Consider the following 23,688-nt stretch of genomic DNA (forward strand, 5'->3'; position numbering starts at 1 on the left):
TGTGGTTCTGACTCTTCAGACACCATCCCCTGTTCTCATTCAAGCAAATTAATATAGAGGGAATAAAGATCCCATTTTTCGCACTCAACACTAGCTTCTTGTTCTTGTTGTTGGCATTTGTCTTTCTCAAGAGACAATGGAGTGTGCCTCTGAGGATGAAGTCAAATTGCTGTGTTAGCAGCATTGAAGTGACCTCCCCAGGACAGAAGCCTGGGCAGTGTGCATGGATGTCCTGGGCTGTCCAGATGACAAGACCCACTTCTTGTCCTTGCAAAAATAAAAAGAGAATAATTTCCAAAAAAAGAGAGTGGTCTGTATTTGAAAATTAGAATAGTGTTTAGCTACTCAATCCATAACACCTGCAAAGGGTTCCTGAGCCTTTAAATGGTCTCTCAGTCTGCTTCAGTAGGAATCACAATCATGGTAAAGGCTGCTGACCTGACAGTTGTGCAGAATGCCATCATTGAGACCCTCCATAATGAGGGAAAGCCTCAAAAGGTAATTGCAAAAGAAGTTGGATGTTCCCAAAGTGCTGTATCAAAGCACATTAATGGAAAGTTATGTGGAAGGCCCCCTTCATGGATCAATGCCTTGTCGTGGCGAAGGGGCTTGAATAACTCAGAGAAGCTATGAGCTATGCCATGCAGGGCCACCCAAGATGGACAGGTCATAGTGGAGAGTTTTGACTAAACGTGATCCACCTGGAGAAGGAACTGGCAAGCCACTCCAGTATCCCTGCCAAGAAAACTCCATGGACAAAGACAACAGGCATATAAAAGTTATGACGCTGGAAGATGAGCCCCTCAGGTCGGAAGGCGTCCAACATGCTACTGAGGAAGAGCGGAGGACAAGTACAAGTAGATTCAGAGCTGATGAAGCGGCTGGGCCAGTTGCGGATATGCCTGGAAGCGAAAGGAAAGTCCGATGCTGTAAAGAAAAATATTGCATAGGAACCTGGAATGTAAGAACCATGGACAAAGGTAAGCTGGATGTGGTCAAAAATGAGATGGCAAGAATAAATATTGACATCCTGGGCATCAGTGAACTAAAATGGAAGGGAATGGGCAAATTCAGTTCGGATGACTATCATATCTACTACTGTTGGCAAGAATCCCGTAGAAGAAATGGAGTGGCCCTCATAGTCAACAAAAGAGTGGCAAAAGCTGTAATGGGATGCAATCTCAAAAATGACAGAATGATCTCGATACGAATCCAAGGCAGACCTTTTAACATCACAGTAATCCAAGTTTATGCACCAACTACCGGTGCTGAAGAAAGTGAAATTGACCAATTCTATGAAGACTTACAACACCTTCTAGAAATGACACCAAAGAAGGATGTTCTTCTCATTACAGGGGATTGGAATCAAGAGATAAAAATCAAGAGAATCAAGAGATAAAAGGAACAACTGGCAAGTTTGGCCTTGGAGTTCAAAATGAAGCAGGGCAAAGGCTAATAGAGTTCTGTCAAGAGAACAAGCTGGTCATCACAAACACTCTATTCCAACAACACAAGAGACGACTCTACACATGGATATCACCAAATGGGTAGCATCGAAATCAGATTGATTATATTCTCTGCAGCCAAAGATGGAGAAGCTCTATACAGTCAGCAAAAACAAGACCTGGAGCTGACTGTAACTCAGATCATCAGCTTCTTTTAGCAAAATTCCATCTTAAACTGAAGAAAGTAGGGAAAACCACTGGGCCAGTAAGATACAATCTAAATCAAATCCCTTATGAATACACAGTGGAAGTGAGGAACAGGTTTAAGGATTTAGATTTGGTGGACAGAGTGCCTGAAGAACTATGGATGGAGGCTTGTAACATTATACAGGAGGCAGCAACGAAAACCATCCCAAGGAAAAGGAAATGCAAGAAAGCAAAATGGCTGTCCAACGAGGCCTTACAAATAGCGGAGGAGAGGAGGCAAGCAAAATGCAAGGGAGATAGGGAAAGATACAGGAAACTGAATGCAGATTTCCAAAAAATAGCAAGGAGAGACAAGAGGGTCTTCTTAAATGAGCAATGCAAAGAAATAGAGGAAAACAATAGAATGGGGAAAACCAGTGATCTGTTCAAGAAAATTGGAGATATGAAAGGAACATTTCGTACAAAGATTACCATAATAAAGGACAAAAGTGGTAAGGACCTAACAGAAGCAGGAGACATCAAGAAGAGGTGGCAAGAATACACAGAGGAATTATACCAGAAAGATATGGAGGTCTCGTACACCCCAGGTAGTGTGGTTGCTGACCTTGAGCCAGACATCTTGGAGAGTGAAGTCAAATGGGTCTTAGAAAGCACTGCTAATAACAAGGCCAGTGGAAGTGATGATATTCCAGCTGAACTATTTAAAATTTTAAAAGATGATGCTGTTAAGGTGCTACACCCAATATGCCAGCAAGTTTGGAAAACTCAGGAATGGCCAGAGGATTGGAGAAGATCAGTCTACATCCCAATCCCAAAGAAGGGCAGTGCCAAAGAATGCTCCAACTACTGAACAATTGCGCTCATTTCACACGCTAGCAAGGTTATGCTTAAAATTCTACAAGGCAGGCTTAGGCAGTATGTGGACCGAGAACTCCAAGAAGTGCAAGCTGGATTTCGAAGGGGCAGAGGAACCAGAGACCAAATAGCAAACATGCGCTGGATTATGGAGAAAGCTAGAGAGTTCCAGAAAAACGTCTACTTCTGCTTCATTGACTATGCAAAAGCCTTTGACTGTGTCGACCACAGCAAACTATGGCAAGTTCTTAAAGAAATGGGAGTGCCTGATCACCTCATCTGTCTCCTGAGAAATCTCTATGTGGGACAAGAAGCTCCAGTTAGAACTGGATATGGAACAACTGATTGGTTCAAAATTGGGAAAGGAGTACGACAAGGTTGTATATTGTCTCCCTGCTTATTTAACTTATATGCAGAATTCATCATGCGAAAGGCTGGACTAGATGAATCCCAAGCCGGAATTAAGATTGCCGGAAGAAATATCAACAACCTCAGATATGCAGATGACACAACCTTGATGGCAGAAAGTGAGGAGGAATTAAAGAACCTTTTAATGAGGGTGAAAGAGGAGAGCGCAAAATATGGTCTGAAGCTCAACGTCAAAAAAACCAAGATCGTGGCCACTGGTCCCATCACCTCCTGGCAAATAGAAGGGGAAGAAATGGAGGCAGTGAGAGATTTTACTTTCTTGGGCTCCTTGATCACTGCAGATGGTGACAGCAGTCACGAAATTTAAAGACGCCTGCTTCTTGGGAGAAAAGCAATGACAAACCTAGACAGCATCTTAAAAAGCAGAGACATCACCTTACCTACAAAGGTCCGTATAGTTAAAGCTATGGTTTTCCCAGTAGTGATGTATGGAAGTGAGAGCTGGACCATAAAGAAGGCTGATCGCCGAAGAATTGATGCTTTTGAATTATGGTGCTGGAGGAGACTCTTGAGCGTCCCATGGACTGCAAGAAGATCAAACCTATCCATTCTTAAGGAAATCAGCCCTGAATGCTCACTGGAAGGACATATTCTAAAGCTGAGGCTCCAATACTTTGGCCACCTCATGAGAAGAGAAGACTCCCTGGAAAAGACCCTGATGTTGGGAAAGGTGGAGGGCACAAGGAGAAGGGGACGACAGAGGACGAGATGGTTGGACAGTGTTCTCGAAGCTACAAACATGGTTTTGACCAAAGTGCGGGAGGCAGTGCAAGACAGGAGTGCCTGGCGTGCTATGGTCCATGGGGTCACGAAGAGTCGGATACGACTAAACAACAACAACAATGTGGAAGGGGAAAGTGTGGAAGAAAAAGGTGCACAAGCAGCAGGGATGACTGCAGACTGTAAAGGATTGTCAGGAAAAGACCATTCAAATGTGTTGGGGACTTTCACAAGGAGTGGACTGAGGCTGGAGTTAGTGCATCAAGAGCCACCACACAGACAGATGCTGGAGATGTCTTCAAATGTTGTTTTTCTCTTGTCAAGCCACTCCTGAACAAGAAACGTCAGAAGCGTCTTACCTGGGCTGAAGAAAAAAAGAACTGGTCTGTTGCTCAGTGGTCCCAAGTCCTCTTTTCTGATGAGAGCAACTTTTGCATCTCATTTGGAAACCAAGGACCCAGAGTCTGGAGGAAGAATGGAGGCACACAATGCCAGATGCTTGAAGTCCAGTGTGAAGTTCCCGCAGTCTGTGCTGATTTGGGGAGCCATGTCATCTGCTGGTGTTGGTCCACTGTGCTTCATTAAGTCCAGGGTCATCGCAGCCGTCTACCAGGAGATTTTGGAGCACTTCATGCTTCCTTCCGCTAATGAGCTTTATGGGGATGCTGACTTCAATTTCCAGCAGGACCTGGCACCTGCCCACACTGTCAAAAGTACCAAAACCTGGTTCAATGCCCATGGGATTACTGTGCTTGATTGGCCAGCGAACTCGCCTGACCTGAACCCCATAGAGAATCTACGGGGTATTGCCAAGAGAAAGATGAGAGACATGAGACCGAGCAATGCAGCAGAGCTGAAGGCCGCTATTGAAGCATCCTGGTCTTCCATAACACCTCAGCAGTGCCACAGGCTGATAGCATCCATGCCATGCCGCATTGAGGCAGTAATTGCTGCAAAAGGGGCCCAAACCAAGTACTGAGTACATATGCATGCTTCTACTTTTCAGAGGTCCAATATTGTTCTATTTGCAATCCTTGTTTTATTGATTTCATTTGATATTTTAATTTTCTGAGATTGTGAATTTGGCGTTTTCTTCACCTGTACACCATAATAATCACAATTACAACAAATAAAGGCTTGACATATCTCACTTTGCATGTCATGAGTCTATCTCCTATATTGGTTTCACCTTTTAAGTTACATTACTGAAATAAATGAACTTTTCGATGATATTCTAATTTTTCGAGTTTCACCTGTAGTGTTCTAGTGTGCCCCCCTTCTCACCTTTCCATCCAGCCCTATATGTAATCTCCTCTGTCCATCTCTTCATCACAGTTTTCCAGACAGATGCCAGCACCAAAACTTTGCTATCCTCATCTTTGTTGGATTTCTGAGTAACTCCTTTTGTCCCACCCCCTTCACATGTCAAGTTAGCAAGCTTCCCCATCTGGACAACATTGTGTAGTCAGAGCAAGAGGGAGAAGGGTTGATTAAAAGCTTTTCCTCTCTCATCCTTCTCCAGTGCTGGGCTGGATTTCCACAAGAAACAAGTTATCTGATCTGGGCCAAACTAGCAGTACCCTCTTACCTGGACAAGTGAACAAGCGGAAAAACCAAATGAGCAGCAAAGCCAATCACACTACACAGTTGTTGCTACACTGTTTGGCATTCTCTTTCTTCCTGCCAGAGCTCTGTCCAATTCCACAGGCCGTGGGAAGTAGTGTGAAAGCCTCATTTGCAATGGAGGAGACAGTCAAGGTGGTAACATTGGAAGAGGAGCTGGCTGGGTCTTGGTGGAGCTCAACAGCCTGCCAGTTTGAAAAGATGCCCCTCTACTGGGTGACTAACAGAGTAACTTTACACGGAATAACAAAATATGTTTTATGTTCTTAAAATTCACATCAAATGTAAAATTTCAATAAAGGAAAGCTCTAATACACATACTGAATTGGAAACTTGCCAAAAATAATGAAAAAACAAATGAGTATGGCACTTCCCATGAGTAACAGAACTGGAAATGCTGCAAATCCAGAGCTTGGGACAAAGAAATCACTGCTCATAAAAGCACTGCATTTTCAATAAACATCTCAAACTGGATGGTAGGCAATCAGTGGCAGTACACCTTCATAAACGTGAGTAGTACTGCTTTGCAGAAGGTCTCATGCCTTGGCAAATGAACGAGGAGGGCAGGCACAGGCACTGTCAGAGCAGAAGAAAGGACAGCCAGTGCTTAAAGATTTGTTTAGGGTGCTCCAGATCCACTCCCCGATCCGAAGACACCCATGTTCACTTTGCATTCATCAAACAACTTCTTGAATCTTGCTTGTAAAGCTACTAAAACACTGGTAATCGGGCCACAGATCAAAAGGAACAACAAGACACCCAGAACTATTGCAACGATATTCAGAATCTTGGCTTTCTTGCCATATCTAGTTGCATCTTCAGCATTTCCAGCGACTTTACAATCCCTTGCCTGTAGGGGAGAGATTTTTTTCAAACAAACAAACAAGAATTAATATTGGAAACATTTGCACATGCTTACAACACCTACTGGTAACGCTCAAATGGCTGTTGTGTAATTATAATCAAATTTAGAGTTTCCTGATCAGTGCTATTAGCGACCAAAGGATTGTGCAAAATGAAAGTTCCTGCTTCCCAAAAGGTTGCGCCCTATTCTAGCCTCAGCTTCATTCATATTCTTTTAATGAGAGCCCACCAATCCTTCTAGGCCCAAGGAAGTACTGGTATTTGGAATGTTGAAACTGTAATAAGAACCAACTCCTGTTTTCGTCTCTCCCAATACAGACAGAAGCACATGTGCCCACCTGCACATTCACTTTACTTTTCCATGGGCAAAAATCAGATCCATTAAAAGAGTAATTTTATCTTATCTTATGATTTTATACAAGCCACACCCCAACCCTCATGATTAAAGCTTACACTGACAGACTTCAAAGGTGTGTTGCTTCCCATTACCTCAAAAACATTTATTCCAAACATGGAGCCACATGATTTTTGCGTAGGATGACAACAAAACCACCCACAAATCTCAGACTATATCTATGGACACAGAGGTGACCGATGATTTTGATGGTTGTTTTAAGGTGATTACGTGTAAAAAAAATAAAGAATTAAAAGTTGAGATCTATAAGATTATGTGTCTCAGATCCAGAGACCACTGGATCTCTGATATTTACAGTTTAGTCCAGGCATCCCCACACTCGACCCTCCAGATGTTTTGGGACTACAATTCCCATCATTCCTGACCACTGGTCCTCTTAGCTAGGGATGATGGGAGTTGTAGTCCCAAAACATCTGAAGGGTCGAGTTTGGGGATGCCTGGTTTAGTCAAAGGAAACAAGGTGATCATTGTTGGAAGAGGAACCTAGAAACAAATTATACCATTTCAAGAGCATCTGTTCTCACTTCTCTCCCCACTTTCGCAGAACACAGATACTGTACGCACACAAACAATGCACACACCTCACTTTCCCAAGGGACCTGTGTAAAAGTTGAATCTAGTAAAATTACTCTGAGCCTTGAAAAACACATACTGTATGGTACAGCAGCTGAAAGAGGAAGTGAGAGTGTCAACCTTCCAATTTCCTCCTTCAAATGTACTTTCATGGGAGAAAACAGTAACTCTCACCATCACACTACCACCTACCAACATGAGTCTCACCAAACTGCGGGAGGCAGTGGAAGACAGGAGTGCCTGACGTGCTCTGCTCCATGGGGTCACGAAGAGTCCGACACGACTAAGCGACTAAACAGCAACAATATATGCTGTAAGCCGCCCAGACTGGCAGGGGGAACCCAGCCAGATGGATGGGGTATCATTATTATTATTATTATTATTATCATTATCATTATCATTATCATTATCATTATGAACCAATAGAGGTATAAAGCCTGCTGAGAAAGGAACACAAAGTGGAAGTGAGTCTAGCATGGGAGAAAGAGGAAATAAAGAGAACTGCCTCACAAAGATAGGTGAATGCTCCAGTAAATAAAACAGAAAAGCAAGGAAGAAATACTACCCAGTCACGGGGAAAGAGATAAGTGAAGACTGCAGTGGAAACAAATAGGAGACCCGCGTAGCCCTCGTGCGCTCCCTCACCTTGATGGAGAAGACGAGAGCGGTCTGTAATATGCTGTGGCAAAATACCTCGGGACATGGGCGCAGCCAGGATTTTTGTTGTGGGGGCAGCGGCTTTTGTTAGGGGATGCTGAACCTCATATTTATATTGATTTGTATTGATTTTGATTTGGGGGAGAAGCTTTCCCCTGCCCCCCCCCGCTACGATCATGCCTCGGGAGCCTCTGGGGTGGGCGGGAAAGCTTTTTGGGGAGAGCCTGCTCACCACGCAATGGACTCGCTTTGCGCTTCCCAGAATTGGGAGGCAAGCAGCTGCTGCAATGGCTTCTATTATATTCCTGCAGCTTCTGGCTATCTCTGGCTCTCCACGCCCCCTTTCCGTTCTGGGATCAGCGGCGGCCAAGGATCTCCCAGACGTTGCTTCGTCAACAACCCTATTACCGGAATCCTGCGATCGTGAAGCGCTATGAGCTCTTTGAAGCGCTATGAGCTGGAGCCTGCTGGAGAAGGGTCTCCTTGCTATTTGTGTATCATAGAAGTAGCTGATTCACACTCCACCCAATGGGTTAGGACTTGGGGATAACAAAAGTTGCAATAATAATAAAAATAGGGTTAACCATGCATGAGTGATTAATCATTTGCCTTTAACCATTTAAGCAATTGACTAAATCTACATACGTTTGCATTTTTTACAATCATTTTTATTGGGTTTTTTCTCTTATAACAATATCTGCAATCAATACATTACATTGAAATTTCAATTTCCCCCCTTTCCTACTGACTTCCCTCAACTCCCCCCCCCCTGGTTTATTATATCTCATATTACAATCTGCTGTTTGTATATATTTCCATATTATCATACTATTATATTTCTTGCTCTTTACAAATAAAATTGCAAATGTTTATTTAAATCCTGCCGATGACTCTGTTTTTTTTTTTTTTGCTGTTTCTGCAAATATGATGTAAATGGTTCCCATTCTTTTTCGAAGTCACTATTGTCTCTTTCACATAGTCTATCTGTTAGCTTTGCCAGCTCTGCATAGTTAATCAACTTCTCTTGCCATTGTTCCTTTGATGGTATTTCTCCGGTCTTCCAGTTCTGTGCTATCAAAATTCTGGCTGCTGTCGTTGCTTACATAAACAATGTTCGTTTTTCTTTCGGCAATTGTCCCAAAATTCCTATCAGAAAAGCTTCTGGTTTTTTTTGTAAAAGTCATTTTGAACATTTTTTTCAGTTCATTATACAGTGGTACCTCGGGTTAAGAACTTAATTCATTCTGGAGGTCTGTTCTTAACCTGAAACTGTTCTTAACCCGAGGTACCACTTTAGCTAATGGCACCTCCCGCTGCCGCCACTTGATTTCTGTTCTCATCCTGAAGCAAAGTTCTTAACCCGAGGTACTATTTCTGGGTTAGTGGAGTTTGTAACCTGAAGCATCTGTAACCCAAGGTACCACTGTATATTATTTCCCAAAAAGTTTGGATATTCCTGCATTCCCACCACAAATGAGAAAAGGTACATTTCCCTTCTTTACACCTCCAACAATTGTTCTGTTCAGTTTTATACATTCTTGCCAATTTTGTTGGCGTGACATACCACCTGTACATCATCTTCATACAGTTCTCTTTTAACAATATACAGTTCGTAAATATCAAATCCACTTTCCATAGTTTTGTCCAATCATCAAATTCTATGTTATGCCCTATATCCTGTGCCCATTTAATCATTACTTATTTAACTTCCTCATCTTTAGTTTCCCATTCCCAAAGTACATATGTTTGCATTGATGTATATACAAGTTTCCTTTGAGAGGAAGAGCAGGGTATAAATTTAGTAAGTACAGTGGTACCTCGACTTACGAAGACAATCCGTTCCGTGGCCGTCTTCTTAAGTTGAAGTCTTCGGTTGTTGAAGTGCCGCTTCTGCGCATGTGCCGACCGCACGCGCCACTTTGCGCAGGCGCAGAACGCTCACGGGGGCACGCGCGGCGAAAAGACTGACGGGGTTGTCGACTTCGGAAGTTGAAACCTTCGGAAGTCAAATTGTTCGGTACCACTGTACATTACTAATGTGGAGTTGTTGGACATTGTTGGCATTTCGGGAGACTATGGAGGAATGCATCTTTGGGGGTGAAGTCAAAGTGTTGGGAGGAGTAAGCCCCATTTTAATATTTGGGTCATATTTATTCTCTTTATAAGCTGCCCAACAACAATTCTCCCTGGATGACAAAAGAACCCTTTCAGATTAATTTTGAAAGGCTTTTTAGAACAGTGATTTCCAAACTTTCCACTCGCAGACCATTTGAAAACTGCTGAGCATCTTGGTGAACCCCTTAATAATTTTTCTGCCGGTTGTTTAGCAACGATAAGCTCCTTTTTATTTATCATTTATCATCATTATCATCACTATATTCACCCACCCTTCATTCTAATGTCCCAGGGCAGGGTACACTTTAAAAAGATCACTAAATAGTTTGAAACAACTTAAAATCACAGAAATAAGATGGGTCCCAAAAATATGCATCTCAAGTGTGAAAAGCCAGGATAAAGAGGTTCAAAGAAGGCTGTGCACATGCCATATATTTAAAGCAAAAGCTGATGAGCGGTGGAGTGCACACATGGCTTTGGATACATACCTAGTAATCTCAAAATCCAACATCCGGAGGGCAACCATTTCCCCTTCCCTAAAGAAGAGGAAAATTCACAAAAGCTTTCTAACAAAGTGGAATGATAGCTGCTGCTACAAGAAACAGCATCTGGCAATCATCAAATTATAAGCACAAATAAACATGGCGCCAGCCCCCCTAAAAATTTGGAAGACTGCCAGCCAGCACTGAGGCAGTGAGAGGCCATTAAAAGGCAACATTTAGGATTGTAAGCCCCTTGGAGCAAGAACATGTCTTCTCTGTAAAGCACCATATACAGGCAGTGGCCATTTTAGGCGACTAATATGTGCATGTGCATCGCCCCGAACCTGGAAGTGACCCAAAAATGTCACATAAAGGGGCAGAACGGGGTGTTTGCAGGCTTTTTCAATAGTGCTTCAAATGTACATGATTTCACTTAAACATCCGATGCCTTGGAATGTTACCCCCACATAAATTGGGAGTTGCCTATATGTTGATGGCGTAACAACACAAATGTTTCTCAGCTACTAAGGCATGATCCGCTAGGGAGGTATACAAGAGAATAAATGAGCAAGCTTCTCCCAACATGCAACTTTCTCTCATGGGGTGTATCTTTTGGGACAGAAGGCAGCATCAACCCACCATCCAAACTGTACACTGTTGTCATGAGAGTGTGTGCTTTCCTCTGTGATTTAATTCTAGGCTGAAGATAAAGAGTCAGGAATGCTAATTCTTACAACTAGGACCATTTTAATTAAAAGATGTCGTGTGTGAGAGAGAGAATTAAATGGTTACATATATAAAAATGTTTAATGGATCTAAGGATATTTGGAGCTTTTAAATGAATCTCCATGTTGCATCCAATCTGGCCACTGAAACCATAATATTGAAGAATCCTACAAAAGGGGAGCCTCAATGTTTTAAGTTTTATACCAACAAGAAAGCAATTGATGCAGAATAAGGTAGGCATGTTTTTATTTGCTCAGAATTCACCCCAGACTTCGTGTTTCGATACAGAAAAGCTGCAGTACACATCTTGAGTAAGAAACTTGTTGAACATCATAAAAAATAATGATTAAATTTAATGAGCAACAGAATGAAGGAAGGCCAATAATCCAGATCTTGAACAAAGAAAGAGCATCAAACAAATGTCGTTTCTCAATAAGCATCTTAAACTGGATGGTGAAGTTCAAGATGACATCTGAGTCTCTCCTCCATTTTTCATAGAATCATAGAATTATGGAGTTGGAAGGGACCCTGAGGCAAACATGCCCAGGTGCTGTGTGGAATGCCTCCTTCCTTGCAAGTGGATGAGCAGGTTGGGTACAATCAGAGAAGCAAAGGCAAGCCAAAGCTTACAAGCAATGCTATAATGCTGGGGGGCATATTCTGCCTTCTCAATTTGCCACTGAGCCAACACTACAGTTATTGGTGATTCTTCATCATCTCTTGGAATTGTGCTCGGAAAACTGCTGCAGAGGTAGCAAGGATGACGATGAGGATGATGAATATTATGATGCTCACTATCAGAGCAGCGATGTTCAGACACTTGGAGGTCCTGCCATAAGTAGCCGCACCTTCAGGATCTCCAACAACTTTGCGATCCCTTGACTGAAAGTGGCAGGTAGGGGAGGGAGAAAAAATATAATTAAAAATTAAAAATAACAATGAGAATTAACACTGAAAGTACATTTGGATAGGCTTGGAATATCTAAAGCCCCTACAGACTTTTCATGGTTGTTTAAACATGGTGATTATACATGCTAGATTAAGATTTTGGCGTGGGATTCAACTAGGTATTGCGTAGCTGTTTTATCAGCAGCCATTTCCACTGAGTTCCGGCCGCCTTCCTCCCTACCAACGTGCTCTCAATACTTCACACGCATTAGCTCAGTAATTCTGGCAGTCCTGTGCCAGTATTTGCAAATGGGAGGATATTGGCTGGGTGTGATCTAGCTGCTCTGCTGTTTCGTGTTACCTCTGTTTCTTAATTCAGTCTCCTCTGTTTAGAAGCACAGACCCACTTTCTCTCCCACGCAACAGAAGACACCTGCAGCTGGTGGGGCACGATGTGTAAGTGTCTGTGGTCTACAGATGGGAATTTCTACCCCAGAGCTACCAGCAATTTTCATTTCTGTGCTGCACAGGGAGGAAAATAAATCTTTCGTTTCTTCACCTCCCAGAACTCATAATGGAAACCAGTGTCGGAGGGACAGAGGAAAGGAGGGGGTGCAGAGAAGAGAAGAGTAGCCCTTCCCCTTATTGTCATTGGTCCTGCCCACAACCAGATCCAATCCTGTCAACAACCTCCACAACAGAGAATAGAGCCCCCAGAAACAAACAAAAAAAGTTCCCCCACCCCTGGAATAGAGGAACTATAATTGTGGATTTGTTTGATATAGTTTCCTGCCAACCTAGCAGTTCGAAAGCACATCAAAGTGCAAGTAGATAAATAGGTACTGCTCCAGCGGGAAGGTAAACAGTGTTTCTGTGCGCTGCTCTGGTTCGCCAGAAGCGGCTTTGTCATGCTGGCCACATGACCTGGAAGCTATACGCTGGCTCCCTCAGCCAATAACACAAGATGAGCGCCGCAACCCCAGAGTCGGTGACGACTGGACCTAATGGTCAGGGGTCCCTTTACCTTTACCTTTGATATAGGTATTCCATCATTATTAGAAAACATTTTGAGAACAAACCACTAATGCAATACTTACAACCTTGCCTTTTAAAAGCATTTCGCTCATTCTAAAAGCAAAGACTGGGGGCTTATCCACACTTACCTTTTGCCCCGCTTTTTCCAGGCACAAGTCCACATTTTAAAGCTCCATGTCTGCATGGGCACAGCCAGGATTTTTGTGGTGGGGGGGAGGACTTTGTTGGGGGGGCAGGAGCAATTTTCCTCTTTTGGCTCCTTTCTCATAGAATTAATAGTATTGTGGAGTTGGAAGGGACCCAAGGGTCATCTAGTCCAACCCCCTGCAATGCAGGAATCTCAACTAAAGCATCCATGACAGGTGGCCAGCCAGCCTCTGCTTAAACATCTCCGAGGGAGAAGAATTCAAAACCTTCAAAGGGAGTCTGTTCCATTGTCAAAGAGCTCTTACTGTCAGAAAGTTTTTCCTGAAGTTTAGTTGGAATCTCCTTTCTTGTACTTTGAAGCCACTGGTTCGAGTCCTACTTTCCAGCAGTGGCAAAGCTTCATGCTCCGGCACCGGGGGCGGGGCTGGCGCCCATTCTGGGGGCGTGGTGCGCCTCCCAGAGGGGCGGGGTGCAGGTTCCGGGGGTGGGGCGGGCCGCCTTGATGGCGCCCCTGGGATTGCGTCGCTCGGGGCGAGCCGCCCCCACCGCCCCTTGGGAAGCGGGAGAGAAGGGAAGGACATTCAGAGAGGAGGGGAGAGAGGCATGGCAAAATCAGTGACTGCCCCAGGTAGTAAAAGACATGCCACTGGGGATGACAGAATAAGGGTGCCAGAATATGGCCCAGCATCTCACTACATGGTCACTTACTATGCATACAGTTTTAATGTGGAAAAGAGGGGCCATGAAGGCAGTTTGATTTCACCCAACAATTCTGGCAAATATGAAGAAGAAGAAGAAGAAGAAGAAGAAGAAGAAGAAGAAGAAGAAGAAGAAGAAGAAGAAGAAGAAGAAGAAGAAGAAGAGGAGGAGGAGTAGTAGTAGTAGTAGTTTGGATTTGATATCCCGCTTTATTACTACCCTAAGGAGTCTCAAAGCGGATAACATTCTCCTTTCCCTTCCTCCCTCACAACAAACACTCTGAGGCGAGTGAGCCTGAGAGACTTCAGAGAAGTATGACTAGCCCAAGGTCACCCAGCAGCTGCATGTGGAGGAGCAGAGACGCGAACCTGGTTCACCAGATTACAAGTCTACCGCTCTTAACCACTACACCACACTGGCTCAACAACAAGGACCAAATCACAACACGTCATTTCTCAACTTTCATCGTAAGCATGTGTTGTGCCCTTCCCAGAAAGCCAGACCCTATACAGAACCTCAGGCTACCAAAATCTGCCTGTTAGCTTCTCATGTGCCACAAAGCCTCTTTGTCCTTTTTGCTACAGTAGATTTATTACTACTGCTATTCTAGAATTTAACAAATGCACATTAGAACATAAAATCAAAAAATTCCTTCCAGCAGCACCTTAAAGACCAACTAAGTTTTTATTTTGGTATGAGCTTTCGTGTGGATGCACACTTCTTCAGATACACTGAAATAGAAGTCCCCAGACACTTATGTATGTAAAGAAAGGGTGGGGAGGGGGTATGTTGTTGGACGTGACGAGGACACTGTCTCTGGAAAATGGTGGAACCTTCATTACATTCACAAACACTGCAGAGAATGAGAGACACAATTACTTGTATGCTGTGCTTTTAATTTTGCGATGTTCTTTTCTTTCTGTCTTAAAGCAATATGCCACCATTGTAAGGGAATTGCTGACATCATATTACAGTCTTAAGAACTAAAGTTGATGGTTTGTTTGTTTTTGCTGTTGAAGATTTATGTTCAAATTGAACTGTACAGAACGTCAGATTCCAAACGGCTAGAAAATAACAGTAATGAATATGCTTATATATTTAATATTTAATTATTAAAAAAAGAAGAAGTGCCAAGCACATCCATTGGTTTAGAACTCTGAGTGCAGCAAACGTCTGCTAATGCGTGGTAAACATCAGCCTGTTATTTTCCATTCTACAATTATCCTGTTCTTTTAATGAAACCATCGCTAGATGAGGTAACGGGAATTAAAACTTCCTTGGGAATGGGTGTGGTGGAAAATCTTTTGAGAGTTAACTTACAATCAACACATTTCGTTTGTGGGGGCCATGCCCTCATAAGAGCTTCATGGCAGGCAGAAATTCAACAGGTGATGTGTTTCAGAAAACAGGTTGTTGTAGAGAAGCTGCACCTGTTGAATTTCTACTTGTCTGGGGACGACGACCTGATTAAGGTACTGTATAAAGCTGGCCAAGAAAGTGGCCAAAAGCGGCAATGACTTCTAAAGAGGGATGTAGAAGAAATAAAGGAGACTGCCTCAGTAAAGCAGGGGAGCGCTCCAGGTTAGGCGGAGGAAGGAGCAAGAAATAACTATACCCAGCCAAAGCGGGGTGCAAGGGAGAAGTCAATACTGAAGGGAGGCAGCAGAGAGGAGAGGAAGGTCAAGCAGCTCTCGTGTGCTCCCTCACCTTGATGGAGAAGACGAGAGCGGCGAAGCCGAGGCAGCAGGCGTTCAGGAACGAGAAGCTGAACAAGGACCACAGCACGTAGTCCTGGGGTTGCGGGCCCGCGACCGCTCTGGCGTAGGGGTACGGCGGCGCGCCCGACTCTTTGCCGTCGTGGGGCTGCATGTGGATGGCGACAGGGTGCGGAGCGGTCTGCATGGTGAGAGGTCCCCAGCGAGTGGCGACGGCGAGCGCAGGGCGCGCTGCTGGAGTCTGCCCAGGGCTGGGCGCGGCTCTCGCGCTCTGATTGGGCAGGACGCGCCCAGGGACTGAATCTGCCTCCCCAATTCGCAGAAAATGAAAAGGAAGGAGCGCCGCGGGTGGGAGTGGGGGAGCGAATTCCGCGCAGTGGGAGGCGGCGCTGCCCCCGGAGTCTTCGCCAAGGCCCGCTTCGAAACCACTTTCTCCCAGCTGCAACAAGTTTCGCGCAACAGAAACGGTGATTCAACGAACGGGTGGCGATATGCACCCCTCGTTTTTGGATCCTGTACTATTGTACCCCCTCCCCAAATACTCTCTTCGCTTTTTGTGCTTGAGCTTAGTGTTCCTGCTGGCGTTGTATTCAGAGTCAAAACGAAATCTCTGTAGGTTTTCAATAAATGTCATCCGCGCTAGGTGAGACCTTAATATGCTGTGGCCAAAGGCTTGGAGAGCCCCTGGGGGTGGGCGGGAAAAACTTTTTTGGGGGGGAGGGGAGAGCCTGCTGTGGACTCAGTATTAGGAGGCGAGCAGTGAACAAATCTCAGAAGTTGCTTTCTTCTCTCCTGCATTAGTGCTCTCAAACTCCGGGGGCTGTGGCTTTTCTCCCAAAGGTAAAATAGCCTCGTGATGGGAAGTGAAGGGGACGCAGCTGGCAAGAGAATTATGATGCTGCTTTGCGTTTTGATTCAGGAAGGTCAGATTTCGGCTGCCTAATTCCAGTATTCCTTGTATTCCCAGATTTCAAGTTTAATGACGCTTGAATCTTTCCAAGAATGGTTGGACTAAGCAGACAGTATTTGTCAAAACGAAATAAAAAAATTCTTTCCAGTAGCGCCTTAGAGACCAACTAAGTTTGTCATTGGTATGAGCTTTCGTGTGCATTTCAGATACCCGAAGAAGTGTGCATGCACACGAAAGCTCATACCAATGACAAACTTAGTTGGTCTCTAAGGTGCTACGGGAAAGAATTTTTTTATTGTGTTTCGACTACGGCAGACCAACACCTACCTGCTTTTCTGTGTGGCATTTTTCAATTCCCGGATTGGCTTTAACGTCAAACAAAAACATTGTTTACAGATCCGCCCCTGGTGAGCTTTCTTTACTATGGCTGTGTGCATACTACGGTATATTATACAGTGGTACCTCAGGTTAAGTACTTAATTGGTTCCGGAAGTCCATTCTTAACCTGAAGCGTTCTTAACTTGAAGCGAACTTTCCCATTGAAAGTAATGGAAGGTGGATTGATCCATTACAGATGATGAAAAATACCCCCCAAAACAACAATTTAACACGAATTCTACTGTCTAAGGCAGTGGTTCCCAACAGGTGGTCCGGGGACCCCCAGGGGTCCGCGAGCTATGCCAGAGGGGTCCGCAAGATGCTATTAGAATAAAAAATATATTAAATATATTTCGTATGATAACAGATTTTTTGTTTTGGCCGCTTCCTGCATGAGCAGAGTCTAGCGCAAAACTAGAATTAGATAGAGGCAGTAGTTCTGCTGTATGCCGTTAGGTGGCGCTTTACAAACACTACTGTTTTGCAAAGAGGCAGCGCGCGCATTCTACTAAGGCTCACCTCCCCAAGATGCTTTGCGCGCGTCGGCTTCATTTGTGAGCTACTGTGCAGGTCCCCTGTCTTCTCCATTCCCCTCCCTCCCCCCTGGCGTGCGCTGCCTCTTTGCAAAACAGTAGTGTTTGTAAACAAAGCGTTGTTTTTCGCGGAAGCTACAGTTCGCGTAGTTAAAAATGGACCGTTGGTTAAAAAGTGGTTCGTTAAAACGACAAAGGCTACAGATGAAGAGGAAGAACTGTAAAAAACGTATAAATATAAAATGTAAAAAGACTCTTAATTTGGCTCTCACTTTTTAATTTTAGGATTAGGAATTAATGGGGGTCCTTGTCACAATAGCGGCTCGATGAGGGGTCCTCGAGAAAATTTTGTTGGGAACCCCTGGTCTAAGGAGACCGTTGATCATTGACTGAGGGAAGGAAGGAGGGAGGGAAGGAAGGAAGGAAGGTGTGAGAGAGGGAAAGAGAGAGGGGGGAGGGAGGGGGGGAAGAGAGAATGAAGGAAGGAAGGAAGGAAGGAAGGAAGGAAGGAAGGAAGGGGTGGGTCAGAGAGAGAAGAAAGGAAGGAAAGAAGGAAGGGGTAAGAGAGGGAGAGAAGGAAGGAAGGGGTGAGAGAGAGTGAAAGAAAGAGGGAGAGGGAAGGAAGGAAGGAAGGAAGGTGTGAGAGAGGGAAAGAGATAGGGGGAGGGAGGGAGGGAAGAGAGAAGGAAGGAAGGAAGGAAGGAAGGAAGGAAGGAAGGAAGGAAGGAAGGAAGGAAGGAAGGGGTGGGTGAGAGAGAGAAGAAAGGAAGGAAAGAAGGAAGGGGTAAGAGAGGGAGAGAAGGAAGGAAGGAAGGGGTGAGAGAGAGTGAAAGAAAGAGGGAGAGGGAAGGAAGGAAGGAAGGAAGGAAGGAAGGAAGGAAGGAAGGAAGGAAGGGGTGAGAGAGAGAGAAAGAGGGGGGGGGAGGAAGGAAGCCTACCAAGCCTGCTCTTGCAAGAAGAGGCGGTGGCATTCCACTGCTGCCTCTCGCAGGGGCAACCGGGCTATCACCCGCTCTTGTGAGTGGCGGCAGTAGCAGCATCCCGCTGCCAACACTCACAAGAGCGGGGAAACTGGGCTCCCTCTGAGCGCTCCCATGGCTGGAGCCGTCACAGAGGCCCTGCAGGCCCTGCCGATGTCTGGGCTTCGCTCCGGGCAGCAGAGAGGCCTCTGAGAGCTCGGGTTACTTACTTCCGGGTTACAATAGTTCGTAACCCAAAAATACGTAACCCGAAGCGTTCGTAACCTGAGGTACCACTGTGTACCCTTCTTTCTTCTGTGATGTGTTTATTGAGGTTTGCACATTTTAGGTAGTGCATATACGTATAACCATAAAGTAACAAAATAAAGGTATGGGAGAGGGTAGACAGCATGTCAGAAAAAAACCAGAGAGAGGATAGCAAGGAAGAGCAGAGCATATTGTAACATATGTTATACAGATCATGGTAAGTTCTGTCGTGCGATTTCTGAACAGACAAAAGTAGCTATCGGCAGAATTCCGTGCGTTGAAGGAGGATGAAGTGAGCTATTGGCCTGAGGCCATAAGTTCAATAAACTTGTGCCCTGTCGTGAAAAACTTGTCTGCTTCTGGTCCTTTCTTTTGTCTTTCTATTTAAAAGCCAGGTTTTCCATTATCACGATTTGCCAGTTTCTTATACCATAGACTCAGTAAATACGGATTATATTGTTTCCAGTGTTTTGCTTTTACTTTTCTGTCTGTCACAAAACCACAATACAAATCATTATTAAATATTTAAAGAAAATAGTTTGTGAGGAATCATCAAAAATTAACAATGAATAATAATAAATTTTATTTATACCCCGCCCTCCCTAGCCAAGGCCGGGCTCAGGGCGGCTAAATATAAAACAACTGATTAAAATACAACTTAAGAACAAGATTAATTACAACATTAAAATTAGAATTAGAATTAAAATGCAGCCTCATACAGAAGGGAAAGGAAAGGGAAAGATAGGGGAGGGGATCAGGTTGGCTCCAAGCCAAAAGCCAGGCGGAACAGCTCTGTCTTACAGGCCCTGCGGAAAGAAATCAGATCCCGCAGGGCCCTGGTGACTGGTCTCAGGTGACAGAGCGTTCCACTAGGTCGGAGCCAGTATTGAGAAGGCCCTGGTGCTAGTTGAGGCTAATCTGATTTCCTTCGAGCCCGGGACCTCTAAGATGTTGCTGTTTATGGACCTTAAGGTCCTCTGTGGGGCATACCAGGAGAGACGGTCCCGTAAGTATGAGGGTCCTAAGCCGTAAAGGGCTTTAAAGGTCAAAACCAGCACCTTAAATCTGATCCTGTACTCCACCGGGAGCCAGTGCAGCTGGAGGAGCACTGGGTGAATAGGCTTCCATGGCAGGGTCCCCGTGAGGAGCCTCGCTGCAGCATTCTGCATCCGCTGGAGTTTCTGGGACAGCTTCAAAGGCAGTCCTGCGTAGAGCGAATTACAGTAGTCAAGCCTGGAGGTGACCGTCACATGGATCACTGTGGCCAGGTCGGGGCAGGAAAGGTAAGGGACCGATTGCTTGATGCGGCAAAGGTGGAAAATGTCGTCTTAGCTGTTGTAGTAACCTGTGCCTCCATAGAAAGGGAGGCGTCAAGGATTACACCCAAACTCTTTTTGGGTTGCATTTTTGATTAGTTATTTTCCCCATCGCATTGAAAACTTCAGACCAAATGTTAAATGTTTCTTTACAAAACCACTGCATATGATAAAAAGTTCATTTTTCACCACAATTTCTCCCAACACATGAGAGGCAAATTTGAGTTCATTATGTTTAACTTGGAAGGAGTAAAATACCAATGTAAAATGAGTTTTATCAAGTTATCTTTAATCCTTGGTGGCACAGATTTTTTTCCTTTATTTTCCAATCAAGCAACATTCTTATACAGATTTTCTATACATCATTAAAATAATAATAATAATAATAATAATAATAATAATAATAATAATAATATATAAAATAATTTTTTTAAAGAAAATAATAATAGTAATACTGTAAAGAGGAAAACACACCCACACCCACACACACCCCAAAAAACAAAAAAAAACACATTAGCAATAAGAAAGATAATATATACATAATTAAATAAATAAACTTCTGGACTTCCTGTTACCTCCAGCAGCTTACTTTTTTGTTCTTTCAATATCGAATGTATGTACAATCAATGCTGTTTCTACTTTGACATCTTTTCACATTCTAGTTCGTTAAGTCTCCAAATATCTATTAAATCAACCTATTTCTTTAACTGTTCATTCAAACGCTATCATAGTAATTTTATCTTCCGTATAATTTTTAACATATTTCTTGTATCTATCCCATCTTTTAACAAATTCTTCCTGACCTTTTCCTCTCAAACTATTTGTTAGTTGTGCCATTTCGGCCATTTCCTGCAATTTGTTTTGCCACTCTGTTATTTTTGGGGGCTCTCTTTCTTTCCATCTTTTGGCAATAACCAGGCGAGCCGCTGCTAAAGAATATAACAAGATCTCTTTTGATTGTGATGGAATCCCTTTTTGGAATGTTATGCTTAGTAGGAAAATCTCTGGTCTTTTGGGAATGTTTCTCCCCGTTATTTTTTGAATCTTGTCGTGAATTTTATTCCAAAATTTCTTAATTATTTCACAAGTCCACCACATGTGAAATAGGTTTCCATCATTTCCTCCACACCTCCAACAAACGTTTGCTATATTTTTGTACATTTTTGATAGTCTAGAAGGTGTGAGGTACCATCTGTTAGACATCTTTAACATGTTTTCTCTTATGTTGCAGCTCGACGAGAACTTCATATTGATTTTCCAGAGATTTTCCCATTCCAAGCTCGTAATTGGATACTCACAATCCTGTGCTCACTTAATCATAGCGTTTGTAACCTTTTCGTCCATAACTTCATAATCTAGCAGCAGTTTATACATTTTGGAAATAAGTTTCGAATTACCTTTCAACAGTTCTTTTTCAAATTTTGTACATTCAGTTTGGAACCCAATTTGCTTATCTTTTTTAAATAATTCATTCAGTTGGTGATAATCCAACCATGTATTTAGATGTTCCTTTATGTCTTCATATTTTTTAATATTAATTTCTCCTTCTACTTCGGTTATCATCATGTTATATGTTATCCAATTATTTTCCATGTTTACTCTTTTTGGTGTTATTGCCTCCATTGGAGATATCCACCTTGGGATTTTTGGTTCAAGATATCTTTTGTATTTGTCCCATGTTCTAAATAAAGCATTTCTAATTATGTGGCTTGTAAATTTTTTATGTGTCTTTCCTTTTCCGTAATTTAAATAAGCGTGCCACCCGAACCTGGTTTCATGTCCTTCCAGGTCTAATACGTCCACGTTCTTCAGCAGGCACCAGTCCTTTAGCCATGTTAGGCAGGAAGCCTCGTAATAAAGCCTAAGGTCTGGGAGGCCAAATCCTCCCCTCTCTGGAAAATCAATCAGTATTTTGTGTTTGACCCTTGGCCTCTTGTTTTGCCAAAGAAATTTAGATAACTCTTTCTGCCACTTATCAATCATCATGGTCTTTCCAATGATTGGCAAGGTTTGAAATAAGTATAATAATTTAGGCAGAACCTTCATTTTAATTACTGCAATCCTACCGCAAAAGTATAGTTTAAGCCTGCTCCATGTTTCAAGACTCATTTTAATCTCTTCCCACTTTCTTACATAGTTATCTTCAAATAAATTGATATTTTTCGGGGTCAACATTATTCCGAGGTATTTTAATCTAGGGTGGATGGTTAACTGGGTAGCTTTTTGTAATTCTTCTTTCTCCGCTGATGTCATATTTTTTGCCAATAATTTAGTTTTATGGTAATTTAGTCTGAATCCGGAAACTGCACTATATTCTTTTATTAGATCCAAAAGTTTAATAAGACTTTGTCTGGGTTCCTCAACAGTTATGATAAGATCATCCGCAAAAGCTCTTAGTTTGTAACTTCTCTTTCCTAAAGTTATACCTTTAATTTCTTTTTCCTCCCTTATTTGTTTGCAAAGAGTTTCTAATGTCAAAATAAATATCAGCGGCGACAGAGGGTACCCCTGCCTAACCCCTTTATTTATTTCGCATTATTGGGTTATGTTCCCATTTATTATAACTTTGGCTTTCTGTGTTGTATAAATTGCGTTTATTCCATTTAGGTATCTCTCCCCAAAGTCCATTTGATAAAGTAAACCTTTCATAAAATCCCATGAAACTCGATCGAAAGCTTTTTCAGCATCCACCGCTATAAAGATTGCTTATCTATCCTTATATCCAGGTATTCCAGGAGATTTATAATATTTCTAGTATTATTGGAGATACGCCTACCCGGGAGAAAGCCCGCCTGATTGTCATGAATGACGTTCAAGAGGACTTTTTTTGTTCGTTGTGCTAAAATGTATGCGAATAGCTTATAATCGTTATTGAGAAGCGCAATGGGTCTGTAGTTTGCTATTACCTGATGGTCCGTTCCCTGTTTTGGTATTACTGATATGAAACTTTCCTTCCACGTATCTGGCATAACTCCCTCCATCATAATATTGTTCACTAGTGTTGTTCAGCCCGTTTAGAAAACGGGCGCTAATCCCACCCTCCCTTTCCCAAGCCAGGTGCAGCCTCACGGGGGCGGGAAGGGGAATATTTCCATGCAGGGAAATGTAACTTGCTGGGCTGCCCCGTCTCCCAAGAGCGCACCTCGGACCTGCCTCGGCGCCTCTTCCTCCCTCCCCACGGTCCATGTTTGAGTTAGTAATGGGTGTTTAATTGGGGGAGGGAGAGCAATTCCCCTCTCCCCGAGGAGGGGGCCCGCCTCTTCGCCTCGGCATTTATTGCCAGAGAGGGGGGGGGGAAGCAGCAGCCGTGAGAGGGGAAAGTTGCGGCTGCGTTTCCCTCCAGTGACTGCCTGAGGTGGTTTGCTGTGGCGACGGGCGGGCGGTTTGTGTGTGTGTGTGTGTGTGTGTGTGTGTGTGAGAGAGAGAGAGAGAGAGAGAGAGAGAGAGAGAGAGAGAGAGAGAGAGAAGCCCACGGGTCTATCCCGCAGCCGCCTCCTCCTCCTCGCACTGCTGCTTAGAAGCGAGTGGTTGGCTGCCGCAAACGGTAGGCAGAGGGGTTGGGGAGAGAGAGAGAGCGCGCGCGCGTTCCAAGTCTCTGGTCCAATCCCTGTGTCTCTGGGGGACATGCGCAGTACCCCAGGGACACGGGACAGCTTGGATGCAGGGACAACTTGGACATTATTATATAGGATGATATCTTTCAATGGTTCTCCTAAGATATCCTCAAAAT

General features: G+C 43.7%; 1 protein-coding gene and 1 long non-coding RNA gene across 2 annotated transcripts; one reads left to right on the top strand and one right to left on the bottom strand.

Annotated features, from left to right (window-relative positions):
• Nucleotides 1-11,340: 11,340 nt before the first annotated feature.
• On the bottom strand, nucleotides 11,341-15,790 carry LOC118088819 (interferon-induced transmembrane protein 2). Its single transcript, XM_035122928.3, has 2 exons — nucleotides 15,588-15,790; nucleotides 11,341-11,993 (listed from the first exon to the last, which is right to left on the bottom strand). The coding sequence occupies exons 1-2, from the start codon at nucleotides 15,780-15,782 to the stop codon at nucleotides 11,808-11,810; spliced, it is 381 nt and encodes a 126-aa protein (XP_034978819.1). The 5' UTR covers nucleotides 15,783-15,790; the 3' UTR covers nucleotides 11,341-11,807.
• An 8-nt stretch (nucleotides 15,791-15,798) lies between these two features.
• Nucleotides 15,799-21,661, top strand: LOC148687582 (uncharacterized). The gene is made up of 2 exons (XR_015948781.1): nucleotides 15,799-16,062; nucleotides 21,190-21,661. It is a non-coding gene; the product is annotated as an uncharacterized LOC148687582 (long non-coding RNA).
• The last annotated feature ends 2,027 nt before the right edge of the window (nucleotides 21,662-23,688 follow it).

The sequence above is a fragment of the Zootoca vivipara genome, chromosome 1 (genome assembly GCF_965207765.1).
Source record: "Zootoca vivipara chromosome 1, rZooViv2.hap1.1, whole genome shotgun sequence".
NCBI lineage: Eukaryota > Metazoa > Chordata > Lepidosauria > Squamata > Lacertidae > Zootoca > Zootoca vivipara.